We start from the raw sequence: 20,349 nt of genomic DNA, 5'->3' as shown, positions 1-20,349 counted from the left end.
AAAGGCCGATATCTCAATTTCCAATTTTATAGTGCCATAACTTACGAACTCAATATCTTCACTTAGGAATGTCCGATTTCATTGGGGAAAACGGCGTTGTGGAGCAAAATATCTCTATATTTAAGATATGTAAAAACCTCAAAATTGACACCTGCCCAAAAGTGTCTCCTTTTGACATGATACGTCACATATGACCCTTCACTGTGTAACCCCTACTACTAGAAATCTCACCTGTGCTCACTGTGGTTGCCGATGCACTGCTCGTACGCATGTTGCCATTGTAGCCAACGAAGGTACGGACACGCACCGTGTATTCTATATTTGGCGTCAAACCGGTCAAGGTTATCGAAGTCTGATCTTTTGGAAGCTCTGTTCCAGATTCTATCTGGCCATTATCAGGGTCGTATTCTATTATGTATCCATCAAAAGAACCTGTGTCAGGTGCTTCCCAAACGACACGCAAATTGTTGTGCATAACATTGGTGGTCTGAAGACTGGTACTGGGAGGGCTTGATGGAGCTGAAATTAAATAACATAGTTTTCATAGATATATATTGAAACATGAACAAGTAGTGGCTGCGTAGGTTTGAAAAATGATCAATAATAAAGTCCAAGAGAAATAGTTGGTGTCAAACCACATAAGGCCAAAAAAAAAAAAAAAGTATGTCTCAAAAAATAAGCAAAAATATATAAAAACACACAAATTTACAAAAAAAAAAAGAGGAAATATTTTTTTATTTCAAAAAAAAAAATTTTATAGTTTTTTCCAGAAAAAAAATCGGCGAAAATCAGACTTTTTTCTCAAAATTTTCTCGCCGTGATTCTAAACCAACTATCTCGCTTTTTAAGAAAGTTTCCAAGCAGTGCACTTACTATAAAAATGTTGCTTTATGCCATAAAAGTTCGCCGAAATCAATAAAATGCAGTTCCAACATCGCCAAAGTGCAGAATTCAACAGCATTGCAAGCACATGGATGAGTGTAAAAACTCAATAAAACTGACATTTCATTTCAAATGAGTTCAAGTTTAGGCCAAATATCATTATATTAATCGAATTAGTGGAATATTTTGACTATAAAACACAATTCATGGTCAAATTTTTGTCACTTTTTCTTCGATTCACGCCGGCCGGCAGTTCAGTGAGTTGTTCACAAATTACATGACAATCTAAACTGACCTAATCTGATCAACAGAGGGCCAGGTAGGCAATATTTTTATTTTTATTTTATTTTTTATTATTTTCGTATTTTCGGGCATTTTTAAAGCTTCTTGTACCTAAAAAATACCATGAAAAAAAGTCGGAATAAAAAAAAAAAAAAAATCGCATTTCGCATTTGTTTTTAAATTTCTCGTCAGCTTTGAGACAAACCTTTTTTTTTTTGGCCTAATATTAATTTATTTGCATAGCAAAAATAAAACACAAATTTTCGGTCATAGACCTTTGTCAAGTGTGAAGACCTTTTGAGTGCCGGAAAACAAAGGAACGAAACAAAACAAACAATTGAAATTTGAGTTACTCTCACTACACACATACACAAATCTGCCTGCTTGCCTGTTATTTTTCTTAAACAGGCATTTCCTGATTTTAGCATTCTCTTTTTAGGATAGGATATAGTTCTTCATCTTCATGAATTTACTTCAATAGATATCCACACAAAAAACTTATTTCCAAAAATGTCAGTTAATATGGACATTGAATTAGCAAGTTTTGCAGAATTACAAAGCTCCATTCTGATTGGTGATTAAAATGAAGATATCATGTAATTGACCAATAAAGAGGCATAATTGCATGTATCACATTGCACCAAAGGCCACTGTAATTTCTGTCTGCTGACAGACAGGAACACAAATTGGACGATATATCTTTGTCAAATAAACAAATCTTCAAGAAAGCTTATGCACACAAACATTTATTATTATAGTCTTAGGTTTCTGATGCAGACTTTGTCGTATAAAATTTTAACCCCATGATAACTACCTGCCGATCTAACATTGCCTCTTGATTGGTCAATTACATGATATCTTAATTCATTTTAATCACCAATCAGAATGGAGCTTTGCAAATAATTCACCCCATTTTGTTTATGTGGTGAAATTATTCTAACAATGTTGCTGATTGGTCCAATTGATAATGAAAACTTCTTTTGGCCAATCGGCAGGTAGTTCTCATGGGGTTAAATGCGAGTGGTCAATCACTCGCTAGCATGATGCTAGGCGAGTGGTCGTATCACTCTCTAGGTCTAAAGGATAATTCATATACCAATATATAGCACTTGTGCACTGTTGACACCCTATCTTTCATTTTCAGGAGTTCAGGGATTTAGGCAAAGTTATTACGATAAATCGAATACATTGAAAGTGCTGAAACTTCAATGTAGTTCAATTTTGGGTGATTCGCTGCGAGCGATATGTATTGTCTATGGCGAGTGAAAAACCGCTCACTTGGGGGAGCGGTGGCGAGCGAGAGTGATCACTCGCCTCAAATAGCAAGGCCTGCTAAAGGTACAAATTCTTTTTTGGAGTAAGTGAAGGGATGAGGTTCTGGATCACAAAGTGCCCTTTAAATGGCTGTTGGTAGTCTAAATTATATTTATGCTGTTACTATTGGGCAAAAAAAAAGATTAATAAATAGACTTGCTCACCTGCTCTGAACAGTACATTATCTCTTTCCTGCCTAGGTGAGACTGTGTAGAGTCTTACAGTATAAAAAGAACTAGGCTCTGGAAGGTTGAGGTTTTCTCTGTATATGTAGTTTGCACTGTTCTGTCTAGTCACTGTTTTGGTCTGATCATTTATAACAACGCCATTCTGCTCAAGTTCCAAACGGTAGTTAGAACTGCTAGACGGGACATTTGTCCAATCCACGGTAATAAAGTTGTCACTGGAAAAGATGATATCAAGAAGTTCCGCTCCTAAAGAAAAAGGGGTCAGTCATCATTATCATAAATTACTGAGTTTGGCGAATTGGTAATGCTAAAAACTTTTACAGTTTACATTATTTTGGAAAACAGATTGTCCTTGTCCTTATAACATTTCGTGTAAAACTTGCCAACAATCAAATCCTAACTCTATGAATTTACAAACTGCGAAAGACGGGTGATCTCCTAGTTTTACATAATTATATAAATATGTGCATTTTTTCCTTGGTTATTTATGTGTTTAATTGTTTTTTGTACAAAAGAAAAAAAAAGTGAAAATTTCAAGAGTCTTTGGAGAATAGATTCATCAAGTTTGTTCTCCAAATCAAATACCAATATTTGCTTGAAAAAAGCAGTAAGTTTTTCCTTGCTTATATTTTGTCAATCTCAATGTAGGACTTCATCAGATCTGAATATCTGACCCACTTTGGCAGGAAACTACCTTCCTGTTGTCTCTTGTCTGTAGTCTCTTTTGCAGACTTCAAAAGTAGATCATATACATGACTAGGGAAATAAGTGCCTTGTGACTTAGGAAATAAGTGCCTTCCTCTCTATTCATGGTCTTTGGTCTTTGTCCCCCATTTTCTGATCTCCATCACTATCCATAGTTCTCTAGACTTTCTAACATGCTCCCTGTCAAGTGTTGTCTTAATTGGCAACATGATTTGCCCTTGCATCATGATCTGATATGGCTGACTTAATTTGTTCTTGTTCTGAAGCCTTGTGTTCTGACCGAGTGAACTTTTCTCATTCGCTTTCTTAACTTCTGCTTGATTGTCCGCAAGCATAATACCAAACATATGAGTGGTCCCACCAACATAACTGAGATTGCAGTTTTGGCAGCCCGATCTCATAAATACAATTGACCGTAAAAGTCTGTCTCTCTTGTCTTGGGAAAGTGGATCAAATGTTCAGATCCGATGAAGTCCTCTGGTAAGATGGAAGAAATATAAGTAAGTAAAAACTTATTTGTTTTGTCTAACAAAATTTGTTATTTGGTTGTCCAGATTCTTTGTTTTTGTCATTTTTTATTATTTGAAAATCCCAATAAATTGAGATTTTCATGCATAAACAAAACATTTGAGGAAAAACATTTTAAAAGCTCATGTAAAGATAATACTGACCTAAAATAAAAACAATGAAAAAAATATACAGGTGGAAAGTACTTACTTGTTAACACATTAACCGTTCTTGGCACACTGACGGTAGCGGAACTTCCGCAGCCACTTTTTGTGCGTACATAGATGACATACCCAGTGCTAGGGTCTAAGCCATCAATAAGGAATGTAGTTGTCGGTGAATATACAGTTCCTGCTTGGATTTCAAGAGCGCTCCCTACGGTACTATAACTGATGCAATATCCAGTGTAGTCATTGGAGGCAGGTGACCATGAAACCTCAATGCTACTTGATGTGGACTCGATAACACGGAGTGTTCCAGGTTGAGTTGGTTCTGTTTTGAAGAAGAAAATACGAAATGAAATTCATTTAAGATTGGAGTTTCATAAATGTTGATGATTTTAATGTACAGTGGTCTTCTCCTTGGGAATGAAACATTAAAACCAAAGGGTATATAGCTATATCTCAAGTTGAGTGTTGAGTAGCCAGTATATTGTATCTGTGTCAACATCTCCAGGCTCTGGGCTACATTTAGTGGGTGATAGAACAGGAACTCGGAGATGACATATGGTTGGCAGGCTGTCAACTGCTCTGCTCCACAATCGGGCCCAACTCCAGTATGTAGTCTGTTAAGCTTCATCCATATTCATTGGGAGAGGTCAGAGGTCAAACAGCTTGTATCTGGTGTTGAGATATAGCTGGATGACTTCCACTCCTGTAACCACTTGATAGCTATTCAGTGTGCCTTTGTTTCAACTAGATGGACGGATGGACATTAGACGTCCTTTTCCTATGTGGAGCATAGACTTCTGCTCTCTGCTGATAGCCTGTTGGAGGAGGTTTACTGAGTTTACATTATAGTCATAATGCAACTGTGTTAGAGACTAGTAGTTATTTAGAATCTATGCTCAAACAGTCATACACTGAATCCTAGTGTCAAATCCTGCGATACACACCTGTTGCAATGGGCTATTCCATTTAAAATCCACACTACCCCTGTGGAAGATTTTGGAAATATCTTCCATAGTAGGAGATGAATATCAAATGGAATGAACACATTAGCAGATCCATTTCAAACTCTCCCTCCCTCAGTGGAAGATTCAGGTTGAATCTTTCTCAGAGGGTGTATAAATTCAAATGGAGTTGCCTAATGTGTTCATTCCATTTGAAATTCATATACTCCCCCTGTAGAAGATATTTTCAAAATCTTCCACTGGGGTAGTATGGGTTTTAAATGGAATAGCCCAATCAACACATACATGGATTCAGCATTATGTGAAATTTCCAAAGATCCAAATGTTTATCCATGCATTGAGATAAGCTATTCCAGTTGAATCAACTCATACACCCACATGGAAGACATGACCTTAAACGTCCACACAGGGGGTATAGATTTCAAACAGAATCATGCATCCATTGTGGAAGATTAAGATCATGTCTTACATAGGGGGTGTATGGATTTCAACTGTAATAGCCGACTCTATTCTTGTACTTACTTGTTCTTTGAATTGCTGTTAACACTGTCGTTGTCCCAGCAAACGCCACCGAGATATGGTACTCGCGCCCTGGTATCAACGCTTGCCCTGGTATGTCGCCTATTGTATACACAGGCGTTGGTGTTGTACCCACTGGTATAGTTTGGACAATGGCGGTGCTGCCATCAAGGCGTAACAAACTGACGATATATTGTTGCACATCAGGATCATTAGGTTTGGCCCACAGAATCTCAATAGTAGTTGTGGTGCAGTCACTGATAATCAGAACGCCCTCAGCTGCTGGCACTGTGTAGAGAAAAGGAATGTGTTACATACAGACCGTGTATCAATAGGCAATGTATGCTGTGAATTCTCGCATATTCATGAGGGCCGATCGTTCGATTGTGCCATGTCTAACAATCACGCCAGCATTGCATACCTTCACGTATATGCGATAGAGCGTTGTGTGCCTTCGCGATAGACCGTAAAAATACGCGGTAAGTGGGTAGCAAGTTTGCCTGTCGCATTTCATGGAACAATTGGCCCTCATTATCTGGTGATGCTGAGATTTTGACTGCGGTCTGTTACCTTTTTTGTCCATTTGCTATCTTTCCTATTTCCTACTATAGTATGTTCAGATTATATATAGAGTTCTTGTCATTTTAAGGCAAACTAATGATGTACAATTAAAAAAAAACCTCACATACGATCTTAGACACTTACCTGTAATGTTCTATAACACAATGAATTTGGCTCCAATTAGGTGTAAGTTGGGACATGTGTAAACATTACAAATACAACAGGTTTGAAAAAAGATTACCAAACTCATTTTAAAAGAGCATACATTATGGCTTTAATTAAGTTGTCTGCATATATCTGTACCTCTATTTGTATAGCAATCTTCTAAATTAAAGCTTTCAGCCTGTAATCTGGACTTTTTCGTTTGAATTCTTCACTCTCTCCCTGGAAGATTAAGCTAAGATTTAGCTACAGTCTTGAGTCTTCCACAGAGGGAGTATGGGTTTCACATAGAATAGACAATAATGGGTAACTACTAACTTCCTTTTGAAAAAAATCACTCCAGTTGTGGAAGATATAAGTACAGCCATATACAGGGTAGTATATATGGGTTTCAAAATAATTAACCCAAGCTAATTCCATTTGAAAAACATACCCCCTCTGTGGAAGGGGATTTGCCATTTGGTCTAATACCATTTGGTCTAATATCCATTTCGTCTAAATCCATTTCGTCTAAATGCATTAGGTCTATATCCACTACGTCCAATAATCATTTGGTCATTTAACCATTTGGTCCGATAACCATTTGGTCCGATAACCATTTAGTCTAATAACCAATAAGTCTAAAACCATTTAGTCTAACAACCATTTAGTCTAATACTCATTTGGTCTATAACCAATAGGTCTAATAGCCATTTGGTCTAATACCCATTTGGTCTACACACCATTTAGTCTTACAAGCATTTAGTTTATTAATAAATAGACGAAATGGTATTAGACTAACTGGTTATTAGACCATACGAGTATTAGACCATACGGTTATTAGACCAAACGGTTAGTAGACCAAATGGTTATTAAAAAAATATTAGACCAAATGGTTATTAGACTATATGGTTAGTAGACATACTGGTTATTAGACCAAACAATATTAGACTAAATGGACATTAGACTATATGATTATTAGACTAAGTGGCAATTAGCCTTTCTGGTAATAGACCAATTGAATATAGACTAAACGAGAATTAGACGAAATGGTATTAGACCAAATGGCAATAGACCTGTGGAAGACTTTTCTTAAATCTGGTGTATGGCTGATTTCAAATAAATACAGCCATCGATATAGAAAAAAAAAAGACTCACAAGTTGTTTCTGTGTACTCTGATGGCAGACTTCTCAGTTCATTTCCATTGGTGCCGACCACCGTTTCCACCTCAATATCATATGTAGTACCGGGGAAAAGCAAATCGATGGTGAACACCTGATCGGCTGTTTCACCAGCAAGATTGCGACTTCCAGATGGGTCAATATAGAAAATAGCATAACGGTCAAAAGAACCGGGAGCTGGGACAAAGCTGATGTCAATGGATGTGGATGTCTTCGATACTGTGGATATCGTACCTGGTTTCCCTGGGTCTGAAAATATAAACACATGAAGATATTAGAAAGACTTATAATGACTGAACTCAAGTGATTCAACTCAAATCAGGACTAAACTCAACACTTTAGGAACATGACTCGACTCAAGTCTCAAATCCTAAATGAATTGGACTTCAACTATAAGAATTGGACTACAACTATAAGACTTAAATCTCAAATCCTTGACACAAGACTCGAGCCCTAGATGACTTGACTCCAGATTGGAGTTTGGAGTTAGCGTTAGAGTTTAATACTCACCTGATACGATATAAAGGTCTTTACCCCACATAACCAGGGGCATAGCCATGGGCTGGGGTTGCCCCATCACCAAAGGCCAAAAGGTCCACTTTGCACGCATTGTGGGTGAAAAAAAAGGAGAGGGTACAAAGTGACTTCTTTGTTCATCTTCTCTCCTTTTTGTTTCTTCTTTCCTTCCGATAGCAAAGAAACCACAGGCACGGTTAGGGTTAAAATTGGGAGTTGAATGATGAAGTTAACATTTGTAAGAAGTCCCCCACTATCCGAGTCCTTAAATAAAACGAAATCCTTACTTGTTATCTGTGTAGTGGAGAAATCCTGCTGACCTCCGCCAGAGTTTGCTACAACCTGTATAGTATATTCAGTCCCCTGTGCCAATCCTGTGAATGTAAACTCAAGTGGATCACCTTCCACAAATGTTTCTTGATTGCTGTCTGCATGAGGTGGCTGGATGGATAGGAAATACACTGTTGCTCCTGTGATAGGCGCCCACAGTGCCGTGATCGAGGTGTCGCCAAAATCACGCACAAAGATTTCCCCAGTGGGTATTGGATCTGAAAGTTTTAAAAAATACTTGATATATAACTTTTTTTTGTAAAGTGCATTGACATGATTTGGGCTTGTATCAGGCTTATACTTATATATAAATGATAATTATTATGCATTTTATTATTTTTATTATAATTTGTATTTGTATTAGCTTAGAATGTATATTTGGGTAAAATTGCATTTTCATATGATAAGTATTTGTTGTTATGGAGTAATGTCTTTCTGTTCAAATGTATGCCATTATTATGGTAAAATTTCAATATATTTTGTAAATGTTATGGTACCTTATTTGATTATGCAAAATTATGCAAAGGTATTCAAATCTATGCTAAATTAGGATGACCCAATATCTGAATTTGCATAAATTTATTTGCATAATATTAATTATTCATATTCCAATAGTTCATTCTTCCCACTACGGATGATTCTAATATGACTAATACGATTACGATTATTAACCTTTATTGTTTGGAAATTGAAACTGGCCCACAAAAAAAAGAATTGTGCATCCCAGGCCTATTCCATGGGGTTTATCAATCATCCATTCACTAGGTGTGTACACAGGCTGTCAGTGATTGCCAAATGGGTGTGGCTTAACTATTGCTAACAAGCAGCAGATTGTGTGGGTGGAGCTTAATAATGTTGCTGATAATCAGCAGCCAATCAGCAGTACTTGTGTGATTTAGTCATATGAGGGTGCACTCACCTGTTCTTGCTGGGCATGTCATGGGCTACTTGTGGTAGCGCTGTCACCAGTGCCACTAACTGTCACCACAGTGAATAGGTAATCGGTTGCTGGATATAGATTTGTCACATCAAGCTCTGTGGTGTCTCTGTCAAATAAAATTGATTCAAATCATATCTCAAATCAAGTCCCAAGTCATCAGGTCTGAACTCATGATATACTTAACAAACAATAGAAAAAAATGCACAAATATAAAAATATGCGATTAAATGCAGATTATACCTCCACGCAAGTGTCCAGTGGCGTGTCCAGGGGGCTTTGAGTGCTGAAGCCCCCCCACGCACTTTGTTAAAATTCATGCAAAATCAGCCGTTTTTAGCCATTAAGCCCCCCGCATAACTCTGAAAGGCCCTCTGAGCCCCCCGCAGGAAAAGATCCTGGACACGCCGGTGGTGTCGACTGTAGACGGCATGTTCCTAATTTTCTTTTAAAAAGTTTTTACATTTTCATGACCATATTTTGAATTAGCATGACAAATAAATTAAAATGAATACAAGTCCGATATTGGTTCATTGGTTCTTGAGATAGCTCTTGATATTTTTGAGACAATATTTCAAAATTTGGACTTTGTATATTGAAACCAGCATGCAATGCATTAAGATTTTCATACATTTATTTATCCTACCTATTAGTAGCACCTGCTTCATATTGAGACAAACCTCCAGGCTCTGTGTAGGTCACTTTGTAAAGGCCAAACTGTCCCGCTGCTTCGTTCCATGAGAGACGAAGACCCACTGGTGTGATGCTGCCAGAGACGACTCGACAGACACCAGGTGGAGCAAGAGGTTCTAAATAATGCAAAGAATTAGTGACAGAATAAATATATGTACAGTCATACACACCCCCACTGACTAACCAACCCTACATACAATCACACCTCTGTGTCTATCATACCGGTGTGTGCTCACCGCCAACCGCGGACTTTGTGTATTGATATCCAACCGCGGACGCATGTATGATGTTTTCATTGCCTAACCATGGACTAAAATGACAGATTTTTTTGTGTATGATACAAAACTGAATTTCACCCATCAACTGCTGAATGTAGGTTTTAAACGTATGGTCCGCAGTTTTGAGCAAGTATCGCTCAAAGGCATTTAGCATGCATTTGCGGTCTATTGCAGCAGTTTCAAACTGCCATATTTTATGTGTATGAGATGCAATTTTACCTAGCAATTGCGGATGGTATATTCAATGCACAATCTCATTATACATGCAATTGTGGTCATTTGCAGACCTCCAAAACCGAGGATGGTCCCCCCTTGCAGAGTGGTCCACGGTTTAAATGTGAAATATCATGTGCATGTCCTCGTTTATATGCGCCAAAATCAAGCACTTACTTGTTCGTTGATTTTCAGTAAGAAGCAGGTTGTTAAAATCGTCCTCAGTTACCACATTGACACTCAATGTGTATTCCACTCCAGGTTCTAGGCCAGTATACGTTGCCATACGACGCTGTAGATCCAGTACAGGCTGCTCCGATGGTTGAGAACCATCCACTGATGTCACTTGTACGTTGTACAATAAGAAGTCTTGCAGGAAATCGGCGTTACCCCACGTGAACCGAATCGTAAATTCGGTTACTTCCAGCACTACGATTTCTCCCGGCATAAGCGTTTCTGAAAATACAAAGACGATGAATGTATAAATTCAGTTGATATTTCAAAAATTGAATACATAATAATCCAGATTAAGCTGAAATTTTATAGTAAGAAAATTATAGATTTTACGGGCCTTATCCATTTGAAATCCACACTCACCTTTGGAAGATATAGCTAAATTCTTCCACAGAGGTCATATGAGTTTTAAACAGAGGATGTTTAAAGACATTCCCACAACCCAATGGGGTTTCTGACCTTGTATGTCTGGCTTTTGTACACATGTGGAAAAGTTGATCATACCTTGCATTGGGATTGTGTGCAAATATCTGGTGTTTTCATCCTATTATTTAACATTTAAAACATCGAGACTTAGGAATAAAATTAATGCAGTGGGACAGTATGAATGTTTCCTGTAAGAAAATCAAATATCAGTCCTAAGTCTCAACTATTAGCTCGTTGGCTGCAGTTTTAAAATTACCATTTTGTGTGTGTGGCAATGGGGACTTTGCCTTTAAAATTAGGTTATATTGATCAAATTTCCCAATCATAGTGCATTGTAGGAATGCCTTTAAGCCTCCTCTGAGTTTTAAATAGAATAGGCAATTTTACTTCCATTTGAAATATTCCAGTTGTGGGGCGCTATAGTTAACACCCTATACACAGAGAGTATGGGTTTCAAAATAATTAAGGGGGTACTACACCCCTGCCCAATTTTGGGCCTATTTTTTGCATTTTTCTCAACAAATTAAGAGTGTTGGTGACAAGTAAGATATGTATATTATAGGGGCAAGGGCTACAACTACTGCACTGGAAATTTTATTTCAGCACAGACAACAGTTGTGGAGTTACAGCCAAAAATGAGGGAAACCAATATTTGACCAATAAATCAATAACTACTTGTCTTGAGTTGCTTAATTTTCAGTGCAGTAGTTGTAGTCCTTGCCCCTATAATATACATATCTTACTTGTCACCAATGCGCTATAATTTTTGAGAAAAATGCAAAAATAGGCACAAATTTGGCCAGGGTGTAGTAACCCCTAACCCTAGCCAACTTTTTGCCCACATTTTTGAAGTTGTTGACATGAGATGCACAGTGGTATCCCTTTCTGTAAATAACAGCTGAAAATTGAACGCATAACCATGCGCAATACTCTAGGCAGAATGTCCTACACTTTATCACAATTTGGATGCTTTGGGATTCATTATCATGATTTTTGGATGGCAATTGGACCAATCAAGTAACATGTACTTGACAAAAGTGACATGATCTGGTCCATGGGGCCACAGGCGGCATTTTGAAAATTGAGTTACTGTAATTATTACATTATACATACAATAGGCTATCATTTACCGAAAAACCAAAGGTCTAGCAAACTTGGTTCTAAAGTTATGAAGTTTTTTGATATCTATTTTCTTATGTATTTTATTGTTTTTTATTCCATATTTTTACCTTTATCTCAGTTTCAAATTTGCCACCTTTGGCCCCCATGGACCAGATCATGTCACATATGTACTCTTGTATCTCTTAAACCGTATTCGTCCGAGTATAGTCCCACGTTCGAGTATAGTCCCACCCCCCATTCTTCGAAAAATTCCAGAAATTGTAAAAAAAAAAAAATTTTGTTATTTATTTTTTCGGTTTTGGAGTTTCCCTGGACCTAGACCTAAATGCTTGTGTTTTTAATATGAAAATTGATATTTTGTTTTCATGTCATACTCTATTAATGATATCAAAATGCATTGAATTTGATTTTTTGTTGTTGAAATTTGAGTATAATCCCACCCCCCATTTGTGAAAAAAGTTCACTTAAAAACGGGTGGGACTATACTCGGAACAATACGGTAATTTAAAAATGACCTTTGAAATAGCCCAGCAAGTGCATAATTAGAAAGGGGAAAGGGCATTAGATGCATCAACATCAGTGCAAGTGCATTATTTTGTCTAATTTCTCTCCAAACAATTAATACACATTTATTACCCCATTTCATACACGAGAAGAAAAAAAACATGTGATTTTTGCTGTTTTCATAACAAAATTATCACTAAAAGTGTTGGAAAATACAAGCAAATATAAATGCATCAACCCATAAGAAAAATGAACACGTCCGAAAGCACTGCGTGTAGTATGCGCCGTGCATATATACACAATCAATGCATGATTTGGATTTTTCTAATGCTTGCTCTGATTGGTTCTCGCAATCTAGTGTATGAATTGAATTTTATACACCATCTGAAAAAGATTCAACTTGAATTTCCCATATACGGTGGGTGAGTTTCAAATAGAGTTGGTTAATGTGCTAATTCCATTTGAAATTCATACTCCATCTGTGAAAGACATTTCCAAAATCTTTCCCCACATGGAGTGTGGATTTTAATGGAATAGACCATTAGTTGCTCAGTCTCTAAAAATATCCCTTTTCATTTTATTGGGTCAGTTGCAGTGATGCCAATGTCGTGCCTTAGGCACACAATTGGGCTACTTGGCGATCACTTGCCGCTACTCAAAAAGACTGTGCTGCAACTTGCCTAAATAAAATTGGGCTACTTTGTAAGAATCAGGTTGCGGCAGTTGTTTGATGTATTTCAATTTAGCCCATTTATAAAGGTTTTGAGTCTCTGAAGCTCATAATTGTAATTACAATGGGTTGTGTAACCATATTGATCGGTATGGAATTTCCCATTAAGTACTGCACGCTTTTAAAGTCAAGTGCTTTTCCACCCAATTGGGTGATTTGAGTTCAAAATCCGAGTAAATCCGCCCAAATATCCAGTATTGGGCGCTTTTTTGGAAAATTAAAATTGGGCTACTTGAGACTCATTTACCACAGCCTGTTGAGTCAATGTGCCGCTCGTTGGCACCGAAAAGTTTCGGCAACACTGGTCAGTTGCAGTATATTATAATGAGTGCTAAGAGGATGATAAATCATGATAAAATGCACAATACATACCGGTTGGTGCATCTGTACAAACAGCCTCACTCTGCTGAGCTAGTGCTCCTTGTCCTCGATAGTCACCACACATGATACATAATGTAGTATCCGGTAACAGTCCTAAGAAGGTGGCCCTCAAATCAGCATCATTGGCATCAACAAAGACGGAATCGATAGGCGCCAATCCTGCTGCTGTCGATAGGAGACTCTGTATTGGTCAAAGCCAGTGGTACCGGTAGGTGGGTTCCATTGTACCACAACAGATGTTGCTGTGCTCTCACTAAAAAGGTTTTGTATGTTTTGTGGTGGAAGTGGTTCTGTCAAATATATATGAATAACAAGAATTATGATGTGCAACAAAATCCCCTCTCCCCTTTGCCATGCAATGGGCTATTCCATTTAAAATCCACACTACCCCTGTGGAAGATTTTAGAAATATCCGCCACAGTGTGAGTACTATGAATTTCAAATTGAATAAGTGCATTAGGCAGTTCCATTTGAATTTCATACACACTCTGAGAAAGATTCAACCTGAATCTTTTCCCTGAGGAAAAGTAAGTTTCAAATGGAGCTACTAATGTGTTAATTCCATTTGAAATTCATACTCCCTCTGTGGAAAATATATCCAAAATCTTCCAGAGGGGTAATGTGGATTTGAAATGGAATAGCCCATTGCAGTTTCCTGTGAATCTAACATGCTGAACTCAATCCAGTCCTGTAATACCTTGAAATGACCTCATAAATTGTTGGTACATTCATTTCCATATACTTCCTTGAAAATGCACCAATCTTTACTTATTTGACCTTAGATGATCTTGACATTTCACCCTTAACCTTTTTGGAATGAAATGCTTAGCAAATCTACCAAGTGTTATGAAAATATTAGTCTTTACATGAAATGACACGTGTTCAAAAAATGTTGGCACATAATGGTGGTCATTCCCACCAAGCTTTAGCACTGATCCATGCCTTCTTTAGCTATACCAGTGGCGTACCGTGGCCGCCCCAAACCCGGGGGGCTGAAGAAAATTAAATTTTGCCGCCCTTCCTCAACAGCCCGAAAAGGTTGACCCAATTTTTTTTTTTTTTTTTCGGTTGTTTGAAAAAGTGAAGAGCAAAAAAAAAAAAAAAAAGGATTTCAGGTGCTAGCGCCTAAAAGTAATACATTTTAATGTATAGTACAATTTTTTCAAAATTTTATAATCAAATTTTTCCGCCCTTTTTAATTACTAATTCTTTTTTGCCGCCCCCTTTTTGCCGCCCTTCTTTTCCGCCGCCCCTTCATTTTCGCCGCCTCCTGCTTTTACCCACTCCTCTTCAAATCCCCTTTTTAACTTACTGGTAATAAAGTCAGCTGTTTCTATCGGTGTATTCTGAGCATTAGTGGCCACCGTCAATGTATAAGGCATTCCAGGAGTCAAGCCATCAAATCTGTGCAGTCTCTCGCTATCTTCGGGTATAACATTGATCTGATTGCCTGGGTTGTTACTCAGTATGTAGTTGTTAAAGTTTACACGTGTTACAGCTCCCCAGCTAAATTCAACAAAATCTGTGCCAATTCTTCGGATGATCACCTCCGCTTGTCCAGCTGGGGCTGTAGATGAACACACACATGCAAAATTGATTGTAAATAACTTGTATATCATGCAGTTCGAGGGGGCACTCATAATTCACGGATGTCTCTGATATCAAATATTCTTGAAGCGTCATATTTCAGAGACGTCTCATAAATCATATACTCTCTAGTTTCAAAACCCAGATATTAGTAATTTTGGTGAACGTGCCAGCGCAGTGGGAATAATTTTATGAGTAGGCCTTATCAGGGTTGTAGCTAACCCAAGTCGAGTGCCTGCTAATTTTATTATCCAATTCATGAATTAGAGCGCAGGCTCGGGTACTGTTGGGATTTTTTTACTTCAAAATATTTGATTTTGGCCATTGCAATCTGAGTGTGTTCTGGGACTATTTGCAGGCATGAGACTGCACTTTCCTAGAAAAAACTGAAAAAACTGAAAATGCGCGTGAAATTGGGCAAAAAGTACCAAAAACAGGCTGAAATTAAATAAAGTTGCGAAAATTTTGACTATAAAAAAAACTGAATTCAGTTTTTAAACTGAAAATTCTCATGCCTGTATTTGTCAGAATTTGCACAGATGACAGATAGATATATAATTTTGCACAGTTAGATATTTGCTAAACATAGGAAAGCTTACTCTGATACACTCAGCTTTGTTCCGATGTGCTGCATCGACTGCCCAGCTGTCAACAAAGGTCGACATATGTGAAATCACCAACCCGTCTTTGAAATCAGAGATGTCCGTGAATTACGAGTGCCCCTGAACTGATATATATAGCTGTGTATAACTGGCCATTTTGTAGGGGTCAATTTGTTGCACTTTTCCTGGTTAAACATGTAATGGCTATTCTGGTTGAAATCCATATACCCCATATGGAAGACAGGATCTTAATCTCTCACATAAGGGGTGCAGATTTCAAATGGAGTCACTCATTCCGGTAACCCCATTTGAAATTCACACTCCCTGTGTTGAAGATTAAGGTCATATCTTCCATAGGGGGTGTGTGGATTTCAACTGGAATAGCCCATAGCTAGAAACCACAAAAGTGTTTGTAATTGCGTAACTTACCTGTTATGCAGTGCATAAATAATACCACGAGAAACTGTAGGTATGACACCCCATCTACTAAATTATACACCTGAAATTTGCTTTAAATTTAAGCATAAAGTGTCATAATAGTACCAGGGTCAGATTATCAGTGGTTAGCCCATGAGAACTACCTGCCTATTGGTCAGAAAGAAGTTTTCATTATCAATTGGACCAATCTGCAACATTGTTAGAATAATTTCACCACACAAAACAATTGGAAAGAATGATTTGCAAAGCTCCATTCTGATTGGTGATTAAAATGAAGATATCATGTAATTGACCAATCAGAGAGAATGTTAGATCGGCAGGTAGTGCTCAGGGGGTTAACTATGATTTCTGGCACTTTGGGAAACTAATGAAGTTTAGGTATTGAGGTTTCCAAAAGTTACCATGGAATTATAATTGGATATATTTTCTAATTTTCTGCCTCTTTTCTTTTCTAAGATGAGGGGATTATTATTGGACATAGAACTCCAATCGGAAGATTACGTTAATTCCAGAAATATGGAATGGTGACAACAAAAAAAACCCTCTTTTTACACACCTGTAGTGAATGTTGCAGTGCTTGGTTCGCTGGTAGTCTCTCCAAGACCGACACCCGCTACACTAACCACACGGAAATTGTAATCGGTATCATCCAACAGATTGGTGATCATTACCAATGGTTGGTTTGTATCTTCCACCCTGACTGGTGACTCCGGTTGGCCATCGTTGGGTGTATAGTACACCAGGTAGTAATCCAAGTAGCCAATAGGCCTGTTAAATGCGATGGTGATGGTCGATGCCATACTGCCAGTTTGCAATAGTGGTAAGGGTGTGGGGGGAACTGTTGTAGAGTAAAAAACATTTGATAAGCTGTATGTTTGGTTTCAAGAGTGTATGATCACAATGGACTATTCCATTTAAGATCCACACTCTCCTTGTGGAAGATTTTGGAAATACACCCTCTGAGAATGATTCAACCTGTATCTTCCACTAAAGGAGGGTGAGTTTCAAATGGAGCTGCTAATGTGCTAATTCCATTTGAATTCATATTCCCCTGTGGAAGATATTTCCAAAATCTTCTACAGGGGGAGTGTAGATCTTAAATGGAATAGCCCAATTTGTTAGTCTGTTTGTTTAAGGGATCAGATAATTTTTGTAGGTCATGAGAGCACATCAGACATAAGAATGTCCTTCTGATATCAAGTAATTTTAATTTTTTGAAATTGGCAATATAAAACACATTTTATGGCAAAGTATTAAAAATTGAAATTGTTTTTAATTTTCATATCTAACAATCCTCAAGTAAAATTTGCAAAAAACAACAAACGCTCTATAAACTCAATAATAAGGATCTGCAAGAATAACTTAGTACAAGGAACTTATACGATGTCCTCATTCACAAACTGATACTATCTGTCCATCGTATAAGACTGTTACCGCACGGTAGCTGGTTGAAGGAATATTACAGTCAAGAATAGGCCCCATCATTTTTTTGTTCTGATCCCTCACAGTCTCTCAAAACATCAAAACATCAAAAGCGTTGCACATTTACTTACTTAAGACTTGTCCTTTTTCATATAACGCAGACAAAGTAGGGCCAAGCTACCTAGAAATGGTCAAATTTTGGCAAGAAATATCTCTGTGTAATCCTATGTAAGTCCCATATCACATCGTTATCGGCGATCGTGATTTTTTTCTTTCTGAAGTTTGGCTGGTACCCACTAGCGTCATGCACGTGACATGACACAGCTAAAATAATCGACCGGAAATAGGGGATCATTAAAACGTCAACAAATTTCAAAACACAGAAAGTAGTAAACTTAATGGCGAGCGGTCCGAATTTTGAGCCATACAAGTTTATGTGGTGAACTAAGAATAACTGTTCACCTCTAACAAGGAGTTGACATGCAATAATCGTATTTAAAATACCACAGCTAAATACAACGGAAACTTGGGTTACATAAGAGAATTGATCTGTATAATACAAAAACCCAGCGATGTGACGGGTTCTCAATTAACATAACCAATTAAAACTTTTCATAACAGCTTACTCAAATTCAAAATTAGATTTTTTTTAAATTTCTTCTTTCATTTTATTTAAACTTCTTTCATTTTATTTAAACTATCATGTAGTTTTTTATGGTAAACTGCTCAAATAAAGAAAGTCCGCAGTCATGTAACCGGTCCTACACCAAAACCTGATCGTGTTATGAACATTTGATTGATAAAGTCGTGTGCAGAATCTTGTAAGCTCCAACTTGATACCAAATTTGCCACCAAAAACTCTAAATTCAGAGAGATTGAGACCAGTATATGAAATTTGGTGCATTTTCAAAAGTTGCAAATTAAAAATGGACAACGCGGAGCTGTAGAGGTGAATGGCACAGTGCGACCATTGACATAGCCCGAAACAACCGCTAGGTCATATCGATCGCGATCGTGCCTAGTATTCATCAGTAAAGCACTGTAGCAATCCATGCGTTTTAAATTAACAATTGAATAAAGCGCGCACTTGGGATAGTCGACATGGGTTCATCCATGAAGCAATTCGTTCATCGTGGGCAAGCAAGCTTGACCACATTACCACGCTTAAGCAATTTCGACCCTGCGTTATCGCTTTTGATTTGCAACTTTTGAAAATGCACCAAATGCCATAAACTGGTATCAGTCTTTGTCACTTTTGAGTGTTTGGTAGCAAATTTGGTATCAAATTAGAGCTAACAAGATTCTGCACACAACCGTATCAATCAAATTTTCATAACAAGATCAGGTTTTGGTGTAGGACGGGTTACATGACTGCGGACTTTCTTTATTTGAGCAGTTTATTAACAAAGACCGTCTCACCACAAGATTTTCCTCTGATCCTTTGTTACTGGTAAATCAGCTTTCTAAAACTGAATGCCACAAGATGGGGCTTTTTTCAGCATATGATACCCATTTGGAACCAGCTCCCTAGTATTATCAGATCTACAAATTCTGTTGCTTCATTTAAGCAACAAGTTTTGGAGTTTTACCAGTCCAAATTTGCTCGCACCTTTGATGCAACTTGTGTTTGTACTTGGACCTCTTTTTGTAATTGTCCAAATTGCAGGCAAACATAACTTCAACCTGCAGTTTCCCCCCTCTAATTTATTTTTCCCTTCCCTTCCCTGTGTTTGGTACCTGTTCGCTCCAGCCATTCACTGGACTTTGTAAAACAAATTTTGTTCCTTTCGTGATATGGTGTAATTTTTGATGTAACTTATGTGCAATACTATATATATATATTTTTTGTAATTCTGTGCCAGTGATAAAGTGAAATAAATAAATAAATAAATAAATAAATAAATAAATAAATAAATAAATAAATAAATAAATAAATAAATAAATAAATAAATAAATAAATAAATAAATAAATAAATAAATAAATAAATAAATAAATAAATAAATAAATAAATAAATAAATAAATAAATAAATAAATAAATAAATAAATTAATTAATTAATTAATTAATTAATAATAAAAAAAATAAAAAAAATAATAATAATACAAAAATCAATAAATAAAAAAATAAAAAATAAAAAAATCAATAAATAAATCATCTAAATATCATCTTAATCAATAATCTTTTACACTCCACATACTTGTTCTTTGAGTGATAGACATCAGTTCCGGGTAGTCATCCACAGTTTCATGGACTGGCCTGACTGCGATATTATACAGTCTACCTGGCATCAATCCCGTCAGCATTCCCTGGGCAGTAGTCGCATCTGCTCTAGCTTCCTGGTAGATTCCGTTAGGCTGTATCGCATCAACCAACCAAACAGAAACAAAGTAACCAAGCGCATCTGGTATCTCCGCCCATAAGATCTCTATGCTGTTGGTTGTGACACGCTGTACAGCAATCACATTGTCAGGAACTGGGTCTGAATACAAGATTTGGGATTTGTTATAAATTAGAAACTGAAT

The 20,349-nt window shown here is 37.2% G+C and overlaps 3 protein-coding genes across 3 annotated transcripts in view; all 3 read right to left on the bottom strand.

Moving 5' to 3' along the window:
• Nucleotides 1-9,195, bottom strand: part of LOC140166850 (tenascin-R-like) — a 14,368-nt gene extending 5,173 nt beyond the window's left edge. Inside the window, exons 1-7 of the mRNA XM_072190339.1 lie at nucleotides 9,189-9,195; nucleotides 8,217-8,477; nucleotides 7,390-7,662; nucleotides 5,533-5,817; nucleotides 4,089-4,370; nucleotides 2,643-2,912; nucleotides 232-519 (exon numbers count right to left, since the gene is read on the bottom strand). Coding sequence (XP_072046440.1) covers nucleotides 232-519; nucleotides 2,643-2,912; nucleotides 4,089-4,370; nucleotides 5,533-5,817; nucleotides 7,390-7,662; nucleotides 8,217-8,477; nucleotides 9,189-9,195 — 1,666 coding nt within the window. The remainder of the gene's footprint in view (nucleotides 1-231; nucleotides 520-2,642; nucleotides 2,913-4,088; nucleotides 4,371-5,532; nucleotides 5,818-7,389; nucleotides 7,663-8,216; nucleotides 8,478-9,188) is intronic.
• LOC140166287 (fibronectin-like) lies at nucleotides 9,179-13,879 on the bottom strand. Its single transcript, XM_072189699.1, has 4 exons — nucleotides 13,769-13,879; nucleotides 10,558-10,836; nucleotides 9,843-10,005; nucleotides 9,179-9,305 (listed from the first exon to the last, which is right to left on the bottom strand). The coding sequence occupies exons 1-4, from the start codon at nucleotides 13,839-13,841 to the stop codon at nucleotides 9,197-9,199; spliced, it is 624 nt and encodes a 207-aa protein (XP_072045800.1). The 5' UTR covers nucleotides 13,842-13,879; the 3' UTR covers nucleotides 9,179-9,196.
• The window catches only part of LOC140166286 (tenascin-R-like), a 22,008-nt gene continuing 15,452 nt past the window's right edge, over nucleotides 13,794-20,349 (bottom strand). Inside the window, exons 8-11 of the mRNA XM_072189698.1 lie at nucleotides 20,025-20,306; nucleotides 16,961-17,242; nucleotides 15,090-15,344; nucleotides 13,794-14,067 (exon numbers count right to left, since the gene is read on the bottom strand). Coding sequence (XP_072045799.1) covers nucleotides 13,886-14,067; nucleotides 15,090-15,344; nucleotides 16,961-17,242; nucleotides 20,025-20,306 — 1,001 coding nt within the window. The 3' untranslated portion in view covers nucleotides 13,794-13,885. The remainder of the gene's footprint in view (nucleotides 14,068-15,089; nucleotides 15,345-16,960; nucleotides 17,243-20,024; nucleotides 20,307-20,349) is intronic.

This window comes from Amphiura filiformis, chromosome 12 (genome assembly GCF_039555335.1).
Source record: "Amphiura filiformis chromosome 12, Afil_fr2py, whole genome shotgun sequence".
In the NCBI taxonomy this organism is placed as follows: Eukaryota; Metazoa; Echinodermata; class Ophiuroidea; order Amphilepidida; family Amphiuridae; genus Amphiura; species Amphiura filiformis.
The sequence above is the reverse complement of the archived record's forward strand: the minus strand, read 5'-3'. Positions and strand labels throughout refer to the sequence as shown.